This window comes from Dermacentor albipictus, chromosome 1 (genome assembly GCF_038994185.2).
Source record: "Dermacentor albipictus isolate Rhodes 1998 colony chromosome 1, USDA_Dalb.pri_finalv2, whole genome shotgun sequence".
NCBI classification, from domain to species: Eukaryota; Metazoa; Arthropoda; class Arachnida; order Ixodida; family Ixodidae; genus Dermacentor; species Dermacentor albipictus.
In genome coordinates this window covers 394,055,142-394,070,010 of record NC_091821.1, presented here as the reverse complement: position 1 = coordinate 394,070,010, position 14,869 = coordinate 394,055,142, and the positions used below count along the sequence as shown (strand labels likewise).

At 40.6% G+C, this 14,869-nt stretch overlaps 1 protein-coding gene across 3 annotated transcripts in view; it reads right to left on the bottom strand.

Moving 5' to 3' along the window:
- Positions 1-14,869, bottom strand: part of LOC135914650 (histone deacetylase complex subunit SAP130-like) — a 612,247-nt gene that overhangs the window by 25,705 nt on the left and 571,673 nt on the right. For 2 of the 3 annotated variants that reach the window (XM_070532047.1, XM_070532046.1), the window contains exons 25-26: positions 9,312-9,368; positions 4,854-4,925 (exon numbers count right to left, since the gene is read on the bottom strand). In XM_070532047.1, the coding sequence (XP_070388148.1) occupies positions 4,854-4,925; positions 9,312-9,368 (129 nt within the window). Of the gene's footprint in view, positions 1-4,853; positions 4,926-6,525; positions 9,369-14,869 lie in introns of those variants that run through there. The other variant, XM_065447584.2, reaches the window with a different exon arrangement.

The window sequence follows — 14,869 nt, the reverse complement described above, 5'->3', positions numbered from 1 at the left end:
TTCGCAGGGTACTTGAAAATTTTAATTATCATTTGATGTAATAAATAATAAGGTTGTCTCCATTAAATTGGTAATTCAGATGTTTATAAAACTGGCACAGGGACCAATTAGCTTTTTTCGAGAGCATCATAAGTACAGTGTACTTTCTTTCAAATAATACAAACAGTGCAGAGAAAGAACATTCTATGACTTAAACGGAATTGTAAGCTTAAAAGACAGCCAAGGCACATTCACAATGCTCTCTTGAATATATTTTTCCAGTGATCAATGACCTAAAAGACTTGTTTTGCCAAAAATCATGGCTGCAGAAACTATACCATTGTCACACAACATACATGCAAAAATGATTTGTGGTACTTTCAAAATTACCAATTGTAAGTACAACTGAACTGTGACTCGCCTACCACAGAGAGCTCATTATGGGCCCTGGAGCCATGTTTTAATTAGTAGGCCCACTATTTCTGCCAACTGGGAAGGCTTTTCACCTTGGAATACTTTGTTGCAAACTTCTACGAACAACAGAGATTTCCACGCAAAAAGTTGGTTGACGGGATCACAGCGATGGAACTTCCTTCTTTGTGCCACCTCAGGGAGAGATGCAGCTGCTTACACAGGGATTGGAGGGCTCAATGGTTTGTAGTATTCTGCACGAGTTAGAACAAGACATCAACAGTGTAAAACAAATTGTGCATGAAAATGATTACTCTCATAAAATCAATCAATGCACCTAGAAGAAATTCATTAAGGGAGTAGTACTGACAAAAAATTTGTGCCCCACTTTTGTGCTTTCTTATGTAGTTGTCGACTCCACACTTATGACAGGGAGCCTCAATTCCTTGAGCAGCACAAATAATTATTACATCACATTTTATGCAGCTAGCTTAGAATATTCTCCAAGTGCAGGTTTATTTTAGACGTGAAGCAGGAAATTATTCACATCACCGAATACATAGTTGGAATTCATGTGGTGTCACAGACTTTCTCAAGTACAAGACAGTTGGCACAACGAAGTAGTTGACAGTGATATAATGACCTTGTCCCTAAAAGCCGTCAAATTTACCCTTCAAATTGCGCGCTTCTTTTTGAAATGCAGGAGGACTCTCTAATTCCCTGTTGTCTTATCGACTGCTGAATTTGTTTTTGCAGCATGGTCATAGTGTGTATGTATGCGTCATTTGTGTCTGGTATAATGAGATAGCCACATCGTGTTTTGGACACATCAATAGATTTCCGTTTCACATTCGAAGCCATATCAGACTTGGCACATGTTTCGAGCTGTGACACTAAAAGGTAATGTATTAATTATTATTTCTGTATTAATAAACAAAGAATTGAAGCTCCGTAGCATATTTACTGAGTGGACACCTATCCAATATTGTTATAGAAACGAGGCAAAAGCTTTGTGGTATACTCATAAAAGAACTAAGTCGTCTCTCGTCAGCACAAATGACAAACAACCTTATCATCATTGTTTTAATGTCAAATTCACATTGTATGTAGCAAATTTCAAAAGGGAAGGACTTTCTTTACTGACAAATAGCAGAACATAAAACTGTTTTGTGAAGCTGACAGCATTTAAACATTGCCATTTGGCAAGCTAGAGTTGAGACTTATCGTCGTAACTAAATTAAAAACCTAGACGTTCACCACCAATAAATGCAAGTGTAGCTCACTTTCAAACAATTTCATGTATGTAAGGTTATAAAATGCATTACATTTACCTTTGAGTCACGGATGACACACATGCTGCAGTTTTGTCAGCCAGTCTGCCACTGTTTTGATACAGTGCGACAGCATATTAGCTCTCATTGGGTCATTCCTAGCCACCTCTGAAGTTCAGAAAACATTGATCAGCTGATGCAGGTAGCGCAAATGACTACTTATATTAGAATGGCGAAATAATAGCACCTTGGCTATTAACAGACTTAAGCTGCAATGGCTTATGTAAAGGTAACAGTTTAAATGTGATACCTCACTATTCAACAAAGTTCACCTTGTTTTAGCCTTGTTTCTTGTCTCAAATTTATTGCCATTGCTTTCTCTCTGCAGCCAAATTCACCCTCCGTTACTTGAAGCTCACATTCCATGACAGCTATGAATCGTTTCATCTAAAGATTTTGTCTTGCAGTGAGGAAGGTAGAATGTCATGCGAACAGTGATAGCTTACACAGATCTTCAAATGCGACCTCCAAGTGAAGACAGGTGCTCCATTAAAAAGGAAAAAAAAAGAAAAATCATATGCTCGGAACAACAAAAATGGAAAAAGATGCATACTACATTGACTTCACCCTACTCTGTGACAACACTGCAAGCGATACAGCTGTCTTCACTGTCACATGAGATAGTGCAGTGCAGAAGCCATGCACTAAAAGCAGAATAAAGGCCAACTGACGGTAAAGGTATCTTACCTTAAAAAATGACAAATTATACACATTCAACCAATACAATACACAGAAACGTACTTTAATCTTCAGCATGATTCATGGATAAGCTTTTTACATTTCACACAGGAACATTGAAACGAATCACACAGTACTTAATTTTTTAACCTTGAAATTGCAAGTTTCATTTAGCTATAGTGTGTAAAGGTGGTAATCTTTTGAGACTCAAAATAGCACCAGTGGCCATTAGATTTTTGAACCAGTTTAAAAGGTCAATATTCATGAAATGTTGCATATGTATGCTTATGAGCTGATGATATTGTTTTATTCCCTTGTAGCTCCTTTTGAAACAGCATCACAAACTTCTGCTCTTTACTGTCATCATTGCAGAAAATAGGCCTCAGCTGCCGGCGGCCATTCCTTCGGTGACCGCAGTTGTTTGCTGCCTACAATTGGTATTGTTTGCATTGCCTTCATGCCTAATAGCGGAGTGGACACACTTCCATGAGCTAAATGTGGGGCCATTAGCAGTTCTTTCCCCGATACGGGAGGTCAACGAATGGTGTTGAGGCGACTTTCATACGATAGTGATATTTTAGTGGCTTAAATTTGCTCATTTTTCTTCCGTAGTTGCAGCTTGCGAGTGCTAATTACACGATCATATTTTAATACAGTTCATGCACAGTGATGAACATCCGCATATCGAGTCGGTAACAGAGCTACACAGCTCCCCTCATGGCCTCAAAGCCAGTACTGCATTCAAGTCGCAAAAAGGCAAAAAAAGAAAATGCTAACCTAAAAAAAAAAATCTGGAACAGCTTTTGTCAATAACTGCATGAACGCTACAATCCGAAACGTTAACAGACATCCATGCCGTTCAAATCGTGCAACGTGATTTCCAGCAAAGTAGAAACCCCTCAATCGTATAAAATTAACTTACCAAAGCGAAATAAAGCGGTGTTGTTGCTGCCGTTCTTGCAAACACGATCCAAAGTTTTCCACTCGAAAACTCGCATCACTTTAAGCAAGTGAACAGCACGAACGAGCGGCCACCACAGCTGCCCAAAGTTTCAAAATTGGCAATAAAGAGCGCGAAGCGGCACCGTTGCACGTGGCGCCACCTTCGCTACCGCTGCTACACTTGAATAAAGCTGTCTAATCTTTTCTCATACTTACATATTTTCACTTTTCACAGCTATGTTTTTGAATAGCATATGCTTTATTTGTTTACGTACATATGTATTACGTATTTATGTACATTTTAAATTGCGAACTTGGTTATATTAACTTTATGGTGCGTCCCATTTGCGGTCTGCAAGTTGCGGCATGCTTTCAATGTGGCGCCTGATTTAAACCTGCGAATGTGCTTGCTTCAAGACGCGTAGGAAATCTACAAAGGATCGGTTTCCGCACGCTCCGCTTGTGGTGCTGATTACGCTACAAGGGGTTGCATATTTCATATCAACGCAACAGTCCCCTTACCTTTCCGAAGCATGCCGGCATCTTCCACATTTACTTACAAAATTGACCGTGCGCCCCCCCCCCCAACTTCACCATATAATGGCTACACAATGCCAATTGTCTACACAATGCCAGAAGCGTATGGCTTGGAGACATCAAGTGCTAGCCATCTTGAATATGTGTAAATTATACCTTGAGATAGCTCTAGCTGCTTCTGGCCTGCTCAAGCTGTATCAAACTAGCTAGTAGCCATCTTGTGCTTCATGGGACTTACCCGATATTGGGTCACTTCTATGGTGACAACACAAAAAATTTAACCGCTATTTGCCATCAAATTTGCCGAGCAGCCATTTTGTTCCTGTCTCGCTAGAAGTCGCAGCGTATTCCTGCCTTTCATTGTTTATTACTCTCCAACATGCACCAAGTATGTCGGCATGCGAGTGGCTTAATTTCTTCAAATTAGTTTTATAGCAATGCTCGCAGCAAACCTGTGTGCATTTTCAATATATGTGTTGCCTTTTCCTTTTACTTTACCACGTCAAATTTCGTTGAAGATAAAGCAAAAAGTTAGAGGGTATATGTAGCATGCTCTTAGTAGCATGCTTTCACATCCACTTGCATGCAATGTAAAGGGTGTTTTTCGAAGTGTGCGTTAATACAATATAGTTACTCAGCCTGTTGAAACGTATAATGTTCATGTATCATGCATTGCACTCACATACATTGGATGTCCTTGCAGATGAGGCTTACTGAAGAAAGGCGTTTATTAAAAAAAATTACTTTTATGTCACCAACAGTTGCGTGCAACATGGTCTTGCTGGCTCGCCATTTTGTGTCCCACATCATCTATCAGAAAGTTTCACCTGCCAAATTAGCTGGCGGTGTCAAGTACTACTCTTGCAAAGGCTGTCACCACCCTAAATTAGAATTGTTATGACCAATCTCGGTTTACAACTGCCCAATTTTCCACACAACGTAGTAATCTGGCATCAATGATGTGGTAGTTCTCACCTGGTCCACCCATGACGTTGGTAGCATCAGCATGCACCTTGTACCGACGACGTCGTAAATCGTGGGTACCACCTGCGGTGACATGGCCACCTTGGAATGTAAGTTCTTGAACGCGTTCTTATTATTGGTTTCATCTTATGAAACTGCTGACAAAGAGCAATGTGCAAGGGGACGTATATAATCTTACAACCTGAATTAATTCATTTGCGCACGCTGATTGTTCCTGTTTCTTTTGCATTCAACTCAAGCCCATATAATGAAACCTTGATCAAACTAACGTTTCAGGCCTCTCTGAAGGTCCAATGTAAATTACAACAAGATGCACTACTCTTATGACAAAGAACTGTTTCATGTCCAACCTATAGACACTTAATTTCCATTAGGATGCCATTTTTATACATTGCATTAGCATGACAGCAATACTTGCTACATGCACTCAAGACAAAGCGTACCTGCATAGGTCAAACATTTTCACGCACCCTGTGTAGCTGAAGACAGTTATTCATCAGCTTGTCTAATGTGATGGCATTTGACGTTCGCATCCGCCAAACCAAAATTTAGAAAGGTTTGGTGGAAAGGACTGTACGATGGTATCACTCTGGCTATTCTTCACAAACTTGCATGGCTACACAAGTCTGAACATGTCAAACACTAAACTGCCCAATTTCTACAGTAATCTTGTTTAGGGATGCTCATTCAATACACATTATGTAATTATCTGCAGTGCTGAAGTGCAGAAGCACTAGTTTGTTTAACAAAGGTTTTGCCAGCAAGGATAGCTTCATTCAATTGGGGCTTGACTGTACCCTTGAGGACCTGTCTGAGGAACGCTGGACACAAATGGCATCTACATACTGCAACTGGAAAGACCAGAATACTTTTTTGTGTCCTCTTGCCAATTTACGATCACATTCATGTGCAGTAGGCACAATTTTGCCACATGTTCAAGTATGAACGGCCTCTTATAATTTAATATGGCCACATGAATTGAAGTATCAGTTCCACGTCCTTTCCACTGTGTCTTTCAGAATAACCGCCCCTCCCCCCCCCCCCAAAAAAAAATATATGAACATGTGCACGTATTGCCTTCAAGATAATAAAATTGTTTGTTTTGAAAACAGTATAAGCACCGGATGTGCACATCATCTCTCTTAATGCTACACAGTTACCATCAATGTGAATCACTCACATCTCTAGGAGCATCTGCCTGTTCAGAATAAAACTGAGGCTAAAGTGTTACCTCACAAGTGGTGGAGGTGTGAGGTTTAGCATATATTCTTTAGGTTCCCTAAATATGTTCAGTATGGTGCTCTAACATTGCAGGCATGTCACAGAGCAACAATAACAGTGCACACATTTGCCCGTGGGTTCCTTGTTCCGTCATTTTTAATGTACAGTCTGTACACAGTGAAATATGACAAAGTGCAAGGCAGCGTTCCTGTTGCATGGCATTTATCAACATTTGCATTCACAAAGAAATTGGACATATTTCACAAGACCATGATCTATGACAATGGTAGAATTCCATCAATGAAACTTGCACAAAACTTACCATGTACACAGAATTTGACGTCAACACTTAAAACTTAAACTAAAACAATGTGCACACCGATCTCCAAAAGACATGAAAAAAATTTGTACAAAAAAAATGCTCACGTCAAAAACACAGAAGTCAGACAAGAGATCGATTTAATTCATTTTTATGTAACATGATCAACACAAGCAGCAATAAAGCAAAACCGTTTCAAAACACGAGTCTAAAATCCTGAAAATAACGGGGGTAAACGCTATTTACTTTGCGCATGCCATTTCCTGCATCTAGTCTATAGCATGCAGAAGCAAGTACGCACACACTACATGAATATAGATATACATAAGAGCAATGATACTTTATACAATGCAGGAAAATGACACGAATGGTGTGCATACAGCTGACAGCACCAAAGACAATGTGCACACAAATGCAAACCACGTGCAAACGGGGGATGGAGACAATAATTTAATGCACTTTAAAACATGAGTCTCTGAGCTCCCTTGCGTCAGACGTTATTGCCTATGTTACAAGAGTGTCATTTCATTGGTGTCTCAATGAAAAGCAGGTATACGACATGTGACACCCGCATTGTTTCACATTTGAAACTTGAAGGAAAAGAAAAAAAGCATGCACGAGAATGGTCACATGACCAAGGCCTCTTCTGTAAATCCATAAACTTGAGATATGAGGACAGCATGAAGCCCTGACAAACACCACTGAAACCGTTTCTTTCAGTATTCAAGAAGCAGGTGTCTAAAACATGTAAGCATTCATTGCGTTGGCAGGTAAGATAGCAAGCAACACACTTAAAATATTGACAAAAGGATCCTTGCTTAAGGCAATTTTCTTCTATAACAATCATATATATAACCGCTTCCGTGCCTCAATCAGAACAGTGAAGCAATATCGGCCTGAAAAGACGACTGTGACATTCAAAGGGCAAGCAGATAGGAATGAGAACTAGAGATACATGTTGAGAGAATGTCTTTATCTGTGTTAGCCATCTGCTGGCCGTGCTTGTTGAGACGGACAAATGTGGTTTAAATAGAGTTTGCAATGTAAAGACTTTAGATATCAGAGTGCAGCAACCTCTGACACCTACTTATTAAGACAAAAATTTCAGAGGGAATAAAAGCTGTTTCTAGCTGCAGCAAAAATGTGCAATAATCAAGCTTTATTCAATGAAAGTCGTTACGGTGGCAGATTGGAAGCCAATTTTACCAAGAAAAATAATTAAATATTTATATTTTCAATTACTTTGAAGGTAATGCCCCATTTTGGTGGGGTTGCCATTTAGACAGAATCCATAAATTATCTCGTTTGATTTCACACCTGTTCATTCTCACAATGTAGCTCTTCACAACGTAAACTGTACCTTTATCTCTACACAAATTATAAGTGACACTATTTAAACTTAGCGATTCAAGAAGCCAAGCACCACAGCATTCAAGGACCTTCAAGGTCACACTGATAACCTCTAGCTTTACGCTCTGAACATTTATAGGGCATTCGTTTCAGTCATTATTATTCAGCACAGCAAACACTTCCATCATCTGTTGTACCTACAATAAATGTTTTTTGCCATAAACATATGCGTTCTCCTGGCAACAGAACATCATATCTTAGCTTCGACAAAGAATGTTACTCACACAACAGTTGTCAGGCTTTGGCTTGTCCAGACAGCCCTATGTTTTCACAACATATATCTTTACATACACCTTACAAACAAAATAGTATATGCAGCATACAAGTTGCAAAGAGAGTCTGAACATGACGAAATCACTGGATGCCAGTAGGCAAGTGTGCAAGTGTAAGGAAGAAACAGTTTAGAATTCTTCAACAACCGCACAGCGACAGACCTCTATGGTGGCAAGGAATGTTGATTCGTGCTGTTTGCTTTGACTTATTGCGGGCAAGCCAGCAGCTACGTCACGCTTCGCAGCAGGCCTTTCATGTGAGATTTTTTTCGGATGCTAGTGACTGACCGGCGCACAGGAAGAGATAGGATAAGTGCCGATGCTTGTATTGAAGGAGTAGGGGAGAAGGAGGAAAAGGGAAAGATTGATGGGGACCTTTAACCTGAACTAGGGAAAAAACCTCTTTTTTTGTATGGAGGCAGTACCCATGCTGCATCAGTGCTACATGCGCCAGATTGAACAATTAAGCCAAATAGCTGGTAATATAAAACAAACAGGGGCTTCAAACAAACAAGTATATTTTACATAAATAACAAAAACAGGGCTAAATGAGAACATAATGCACAAGACACCATGGCTGGCCACATCATCGTAGTGAGCAATGTGCAGTGTATAGTTCAGTGCCTTGACTGCTATGCACGTCGCACTTGGGCAACACATCACTGAAGGAAGGCCTGTTAAGGTCCGTTCCCTCAGCATGAAACAGCTGTACACAGGCAGAACAGGTGAAGGTTGGGATGGCCTTCACCCTTGTTTCAGTCTTTCCACAAGCAGTGCCATCCATTTCTGCACTAATGATGTCCTTGAGGTGATCTTTGTACAAAGGTCCATGCCTATTCGAGATGAAGGCAGCCAGCCAAGTCCCTATTTTACAACAATGAAGGCATGATTACGTAAAAAAAAAGAGAGAAAAAAAAAACATAGAGAAAGAAATGGCAATGAGGAGTATACAGTGCACTGTGATGACATGGGGTAACGATGCACGCACACACACAGTTACGTTTGTGCATACTGTCCGCATGTCCCCTAGCAGCTACCTCTCTGGTTGGGTCAGATCCTGAACCTGCAGCAGAGGTATGTTATGGGTGGCGATGGCTGTGGTGAGAGTTAAAATGGAGTGGTGGGAGCCAGGAGTCACATCTTCTCTCGCTTCTTGAGCGGCCGTTTACTCACATATTTGCCGATGATCTCTACTATTCTAGGCTTGTGATCAAGCACCTTAAGTACCTGCTGCTTAGCTTCCGTCACTTGGTCCTGCACAATCTTGCTGCGCTGAAGGTTGCCCTGTGTGGAAAGGGGGGAGAGAGAATGATGAAACGATGTGCATGTCGTTATGCGATTATGCGATGTGCATGTAGTAGTGTAGGAGCAGTGCAAATGTTTTAAGGGGGGAAGTAGGTATTCTGACCTTCATTAAGAACCCATTACCAAATTTAATGAAACTTCACAGTCTTGTTCAGTTTCTTATGTTGATTCCAAATATGCAATTGTTTTTAAAATATGCCACTTAGTTATAAAGCTAACTAAAATTAATTAGCATAGATTCTGGGAACAACGGAGCAAAAACTACTCATCAAAGTCTTGACTTATGCACATATCTGGATACTAGGAACCGTAAGCTTGACAATGGCAGGAATAGTTTTTGGTATAACAATTATTAACAATTATAAACAATTATACAGCAAATCAACGCTTTCTGTTTAAAATGGGTTCAAAGTGGCTGTTTAATGTATGGACAATAAAAAAAATATTAAGACTGAGATACAAAAATCTGGTCCTACCATTGTGTGCATTATTCATGTATCTCAGTGCTGCAACAGAAATTACAATTCTAGGTGCCCCGATTACTTGCGAAATCGCTCCCGGAAGGATGCAAATATTCAAAAATTAATGTTTTGAGAAAACGCAAAAAACAGACAAGCTCATTTTTATTCAAATATAACAAAAACTATTGATATATCCACATATATAAAAGGTCAGTAGACTACAGGGATGTAATCTGTCTGCCTACAGCTACTGAAATGGCGTTTTTTGAAGGCTCGTCGCAGATTTTCTGTAGATGCACGCTTGTGCGCTGATGCTGCTGGTCGCTGGTTATCTTTCTTGGCCATTCTCATACTGTCAGGTAGCCCTGGGTTCAAATGAAGCTCCTGGAGTATAGCAGATAAAACCCTCTCGTTCCCCAAATTAAATTTCATTACTGCTTTAGCCACATAAGCTTCAAGAGCAAAAAGCGAGGCATGCTGGTCCTTAGGTGCCAATGCCCAAATCATGAAATGTAAGCATTCATTATTGTTTTGTGTCATGCTGTGCTGGCAGCTTTGAAGCAATTTTTCTTCTCAGAGGTGCTCATAGACTGGTAGAAGGGCTTGACAAACATGGACAGGCAAATTATATTGATGCTTTGGGATAGGCTAATTTTTTGCTTGCGTAGCATTCTGACGGCACCAAGAGTCTGGACCAGATGGGCTTGGTTTGAAACCTGTCGTTTGACCTGATGTAGTGGTATGTTGCCATCACAGCCTTCTGCACAGCCTTAACATCCCTTTTGTTGGATTTTAATGCCCATCCATAGCAGGCGCTAAGTTTGGTGATCAGGACACCCATCAATTTTTCTTTGCCAACAAGTGTTTCAGAAGCAGAGCACTTGTGTTTGGCAACGAGAGTGCGCAAAGCAGTCCCCATCCTTTTTGGACGTGATTCATGCAATCTTCCTTCTCGATTGGCACAAAGCGATACACTTTGGCTTGTCTGAGAGCAAGAAATGCGCGACTATCACCATCTGAGAGGACTGTGGTGTACCTTAGTTTGTGCAGTTGAAGTGACCTCCAGAACAGTATAAGCGCCGCTTCAAGTTTCATTTCCCCTGCTTTGCTGTGGTTTTTTTTTTGGGGGGGGGGGGCCACATATGGCTTACCTTCCAATCTTGGTAGTCCGGGTCACCAGGTTTCGGGCTGCGTACACACCCAGCACAGAAGTTGCTCAGGACAATGTAGTCGAGCACAAGTCCAAAGAACAGTTTGATGACCGTGCCAACTCTGATGTGTGACGAATGGCCGCGCATCATCCATGAGTCATCGTAGGATACCGCTAATTTCCGGAGTTCGGAAGTTTCAACTCATCATACAATGACATCACTGAGAGCACACACGTGCCCATCAGCTTTTGGGCAGCAGACGACGACACTGGCGCCAGCTTCTGCTTGAGATAGCCTTGCCACGTTTTGTTATGAAGGCCACGATGCAGCAAAAACGTTGTTCATTGCTATTTGTTGATTTCCAGTGCTAATCATCGCACGAGCGGCGAAAATGTTCCCTACAAAGGGTTTGACACAGTTTTGCTGTTTTTTACGAGCGGCGAGCTTCAATTGGAAACAACATCGCCACAGTTTTCACAAATGATGAGAAGCTTGACGGCAAAGCCGTATTCTCACTCCTCTGAGTCAAAAGTCATGGAGCCACCAAAGAGACTGCACTTTAGATGCGAGACCAAAGCATTTGTCGCTTCCGCACTGATAACATAAAAGCGAAACTCCATCTCTGCCGGCCCATCCGCACCATCATTGACGCTCATACACATGTCCAATTTCCGCTTCGTTGCCGAAGTGTCCGCCAGTTGTTGGAAGTTTTCGCCTGCTTGCTTTTGCCGTTGGAGCAATTCCGCTGCACCATCTTTGTGTCGTGCACCTGCGATCACTATCGGCTGGTGACGTTGTTAGACCTAGCTCGCTCTCGCCAGGTCCGTTGCATCCTGCGTCGCAGTGGTCGCTGTGCTTTTTGGCAGGGTCGGAGCACTTTTTGAAGTTGTAATGCGCTCGCTTTCTTTTCCTGCCAAACTTGTTTCGAGTGGCAAAATTCCAACATTCTGGCATCATTACACACTATGCTAGCGGCTTTCAATATGGCGTCGCAGTTCACTTTTCAAGTACATCAGTGCGCCGTAGCAGACGACACCAGCCGCCTAAGCCAATCACAGGACTTTATTTAGTCACGTGCAGTGAATGAGCGAATGGGGTCGCACACTGGGACTTTTTTCAGTGTGGTATTTCTAAATAGCGAATAGGGGGACGAACGAAAATGTGGCAGGAAATTGAAGAAGAGAAGTAGTTCTTTTCAACGCGACCAAGATGGCCGCAACAGCATACGTCATTCAGCAGTGGCGTGGCATGAAAAAAGCCCCCTTTCTATGCTTTTTCAGTCAAAATACAGCTCATGGCGTTACATAAATTGATATTGTGGCTAAAATATTGATCCATGACGTGGGAAACTTGGTCAGAACATGCGGCGGTGCTTTTATATTATGAAAATACCACTTTCAAACATATTCTTCCACAAGTATCCATGAGCAAGGACGTACAGTCTAATTCCGTTAATTCGACCCTTACGGCACTACCGAAACTGATTGACTTATCTGGCAGGTCGAATTAAACAAGACGCAGAAAAAATGTCACAACACACCGTTGATTTATTTGGCAGTACTTGGCCGATTCTAATATGCCCCCAAATTAAACACGCGTCCACTTTCTACTTGTCCAAAGCTGAAAATTAACATAGTAATGAATTAAAGCTCTTAAGAGGAAAGTTTAGCTCGAGCCCAACTCCAATGCTGTCTATTCAAATACATGTAAAATGAAGAAACACTTTTCTGAGGTAACCCCTAGACCAATTTTAATCAAACTTGTACTTGAGAGAGAATGTTGGTCTAGTGACTGTTGGAAGCAGAATTTCGATTTAGGGTCTGAAGTCTTTTAATGGAATTTGAATTCGTAAGTTTGAAAAAAAAAAATAGAAGAATGAAGTTTACAAATTAGTAGCTCTGCAGCTAGAACGGATATTACAGCTTTATAAACTGGATCTATTAGAGCATCCAAAGTGGACTAATTTGATATGCTAATTTATATCTTATGTGAATTTGTTACATTGTTCACAAGGATTTTGCAAAAGTTATGCTCACAAGTTATGGTCTAGTTCAGAGTCACTTATATCAATCTTGTCTGCTTTAGATGTACTATTAGGTGCAATTTATAGAATTGTGATATAATATTTTATTGCTGAATTAGCGTTGTAAATTTGATGGTTTTGTTCACTGAAAATTTGTAATTTTTGTCAATTTTTATTAAAAACCGACTATCTAAATTGAAAATTTGCAACCCACAGTCACTAGCTTTTAACTTTTTCTTTTAAACGCAATAACCCTGATCAAATTTGGAGCAGTGGTTGCAGAGAAATACTATTTCTTCTTTCCCATGTATTTAGATAGGATGTCCTGAGCTAAAGCTTCACCTTAAACAATATAGAAATCTAAAGCACAGCCAATTTCTATCAAGAAAATGGGCAAGGGTCAAATATGCTTTGCACAATGGTAGCCGGTTTCAGCCTGGTCCTAGTAAACCGAAAACCTCATAAAATTTGAATTATTAAGAGTGACATTTTCGAAATCAACTACATTTTTTTACACTAATCTGTAAAGTATCTTGCTTCATGCATCAATATTTTGGTCATGTAATAATGAAATTTACTCCATCTTGAGTTCTATTTTACTCCTGATAGGAGTAATTTTACTCCTATCTTGAGTTGTATTTTGTTATTTTCTGACAATTAAATGTTTTTTTACTCCTTGCAGTCTGCCACCATTGATATCTCAGCATCCCCAAAGCAAGCAGAACCAAATTCATTTTGGCAGTAGCAAGTTGCATGCATGATAAGGTGTATAAAGCAAGCAGATTTTAAAGTTTTCGCTTCAATGTTTATTTTATTTTATTTTATTTTATTTTTTTGCTCTATTTCCTGCAGCATTGTCCCGCATTGCAAGAAGTTAACTTCTGTGTATTATAATGGCATCTACAATGACCACTTTTGGAAAAATGGTTGCATTGTTGTGTTTTTCACCTTTTGGGCTATTGAACCACACATTAAAGTTACAGTGGACTCCCAATAAACAAAACTTGGTTAAACGAAAATTCCTGATAAACGAAATTAGATGGAATTATTTGGTTGGTTTACTATGTAACGTGCAATAAAATCCTTCATTAATTGAAACACTACTTACTTGTTACCTGTGGTTAAACGGCACGAAAGCTACGCAGTGCACAGGCGTATTTTTGCTTGCACACGCGAAAAGTAGTGTCACGACCATGAAATAATTCTTCACAGCCAATGCCATAGTCAGGAGAAGCCAATCCAGTAGCCATCCTGGCTTGTGCTGCTTTGTTTTGGGCCTGCATCTGTGCCTACATGTAGTGGATGTTTTGGCATGACGGAGAGCATGAAGAAATGGTCACATTGAGCACTGTGGCTTGAAGAAAAGAAGCTGCAAGTGCTCCAGAAGCTCAATCAAAGCAGCCTCTCAATGACGGAGGTGGCAAAAAAATTTGAGATGCTGAAGTCGGTGCTGTCACGGATTCTGAAGAACAAAGCAACCATCGAAGGTGCCATCAAGAATGGAATATTTACTTCAAAGCAAATGCTGGTGCAGACAATGCCATAGGAAGCAATTGTCACTTACAGCGCATACATAGACTAGGGACAAAAAGGAAGACGAAGACAAGTGCTGACTTCCAACTCGTCCTTTTTGTCCCTCGTCTATGTATGCGCTGTAAGTGAAGATTGATACCATGGAATACCAACAAGCCCGTACCCAAACCCCGCCATAGGAAGAACTGGAAAAAGTTATTTTCTTGTGGTTTAAACTTTTCTTGTGGCCAATTTTCCTATAAGTGGACCCATGTTGGAGCAGAAGGCACAAGGGACAGCCCTGCAAATGGGAGTGGAACATTTTGCTGCAAG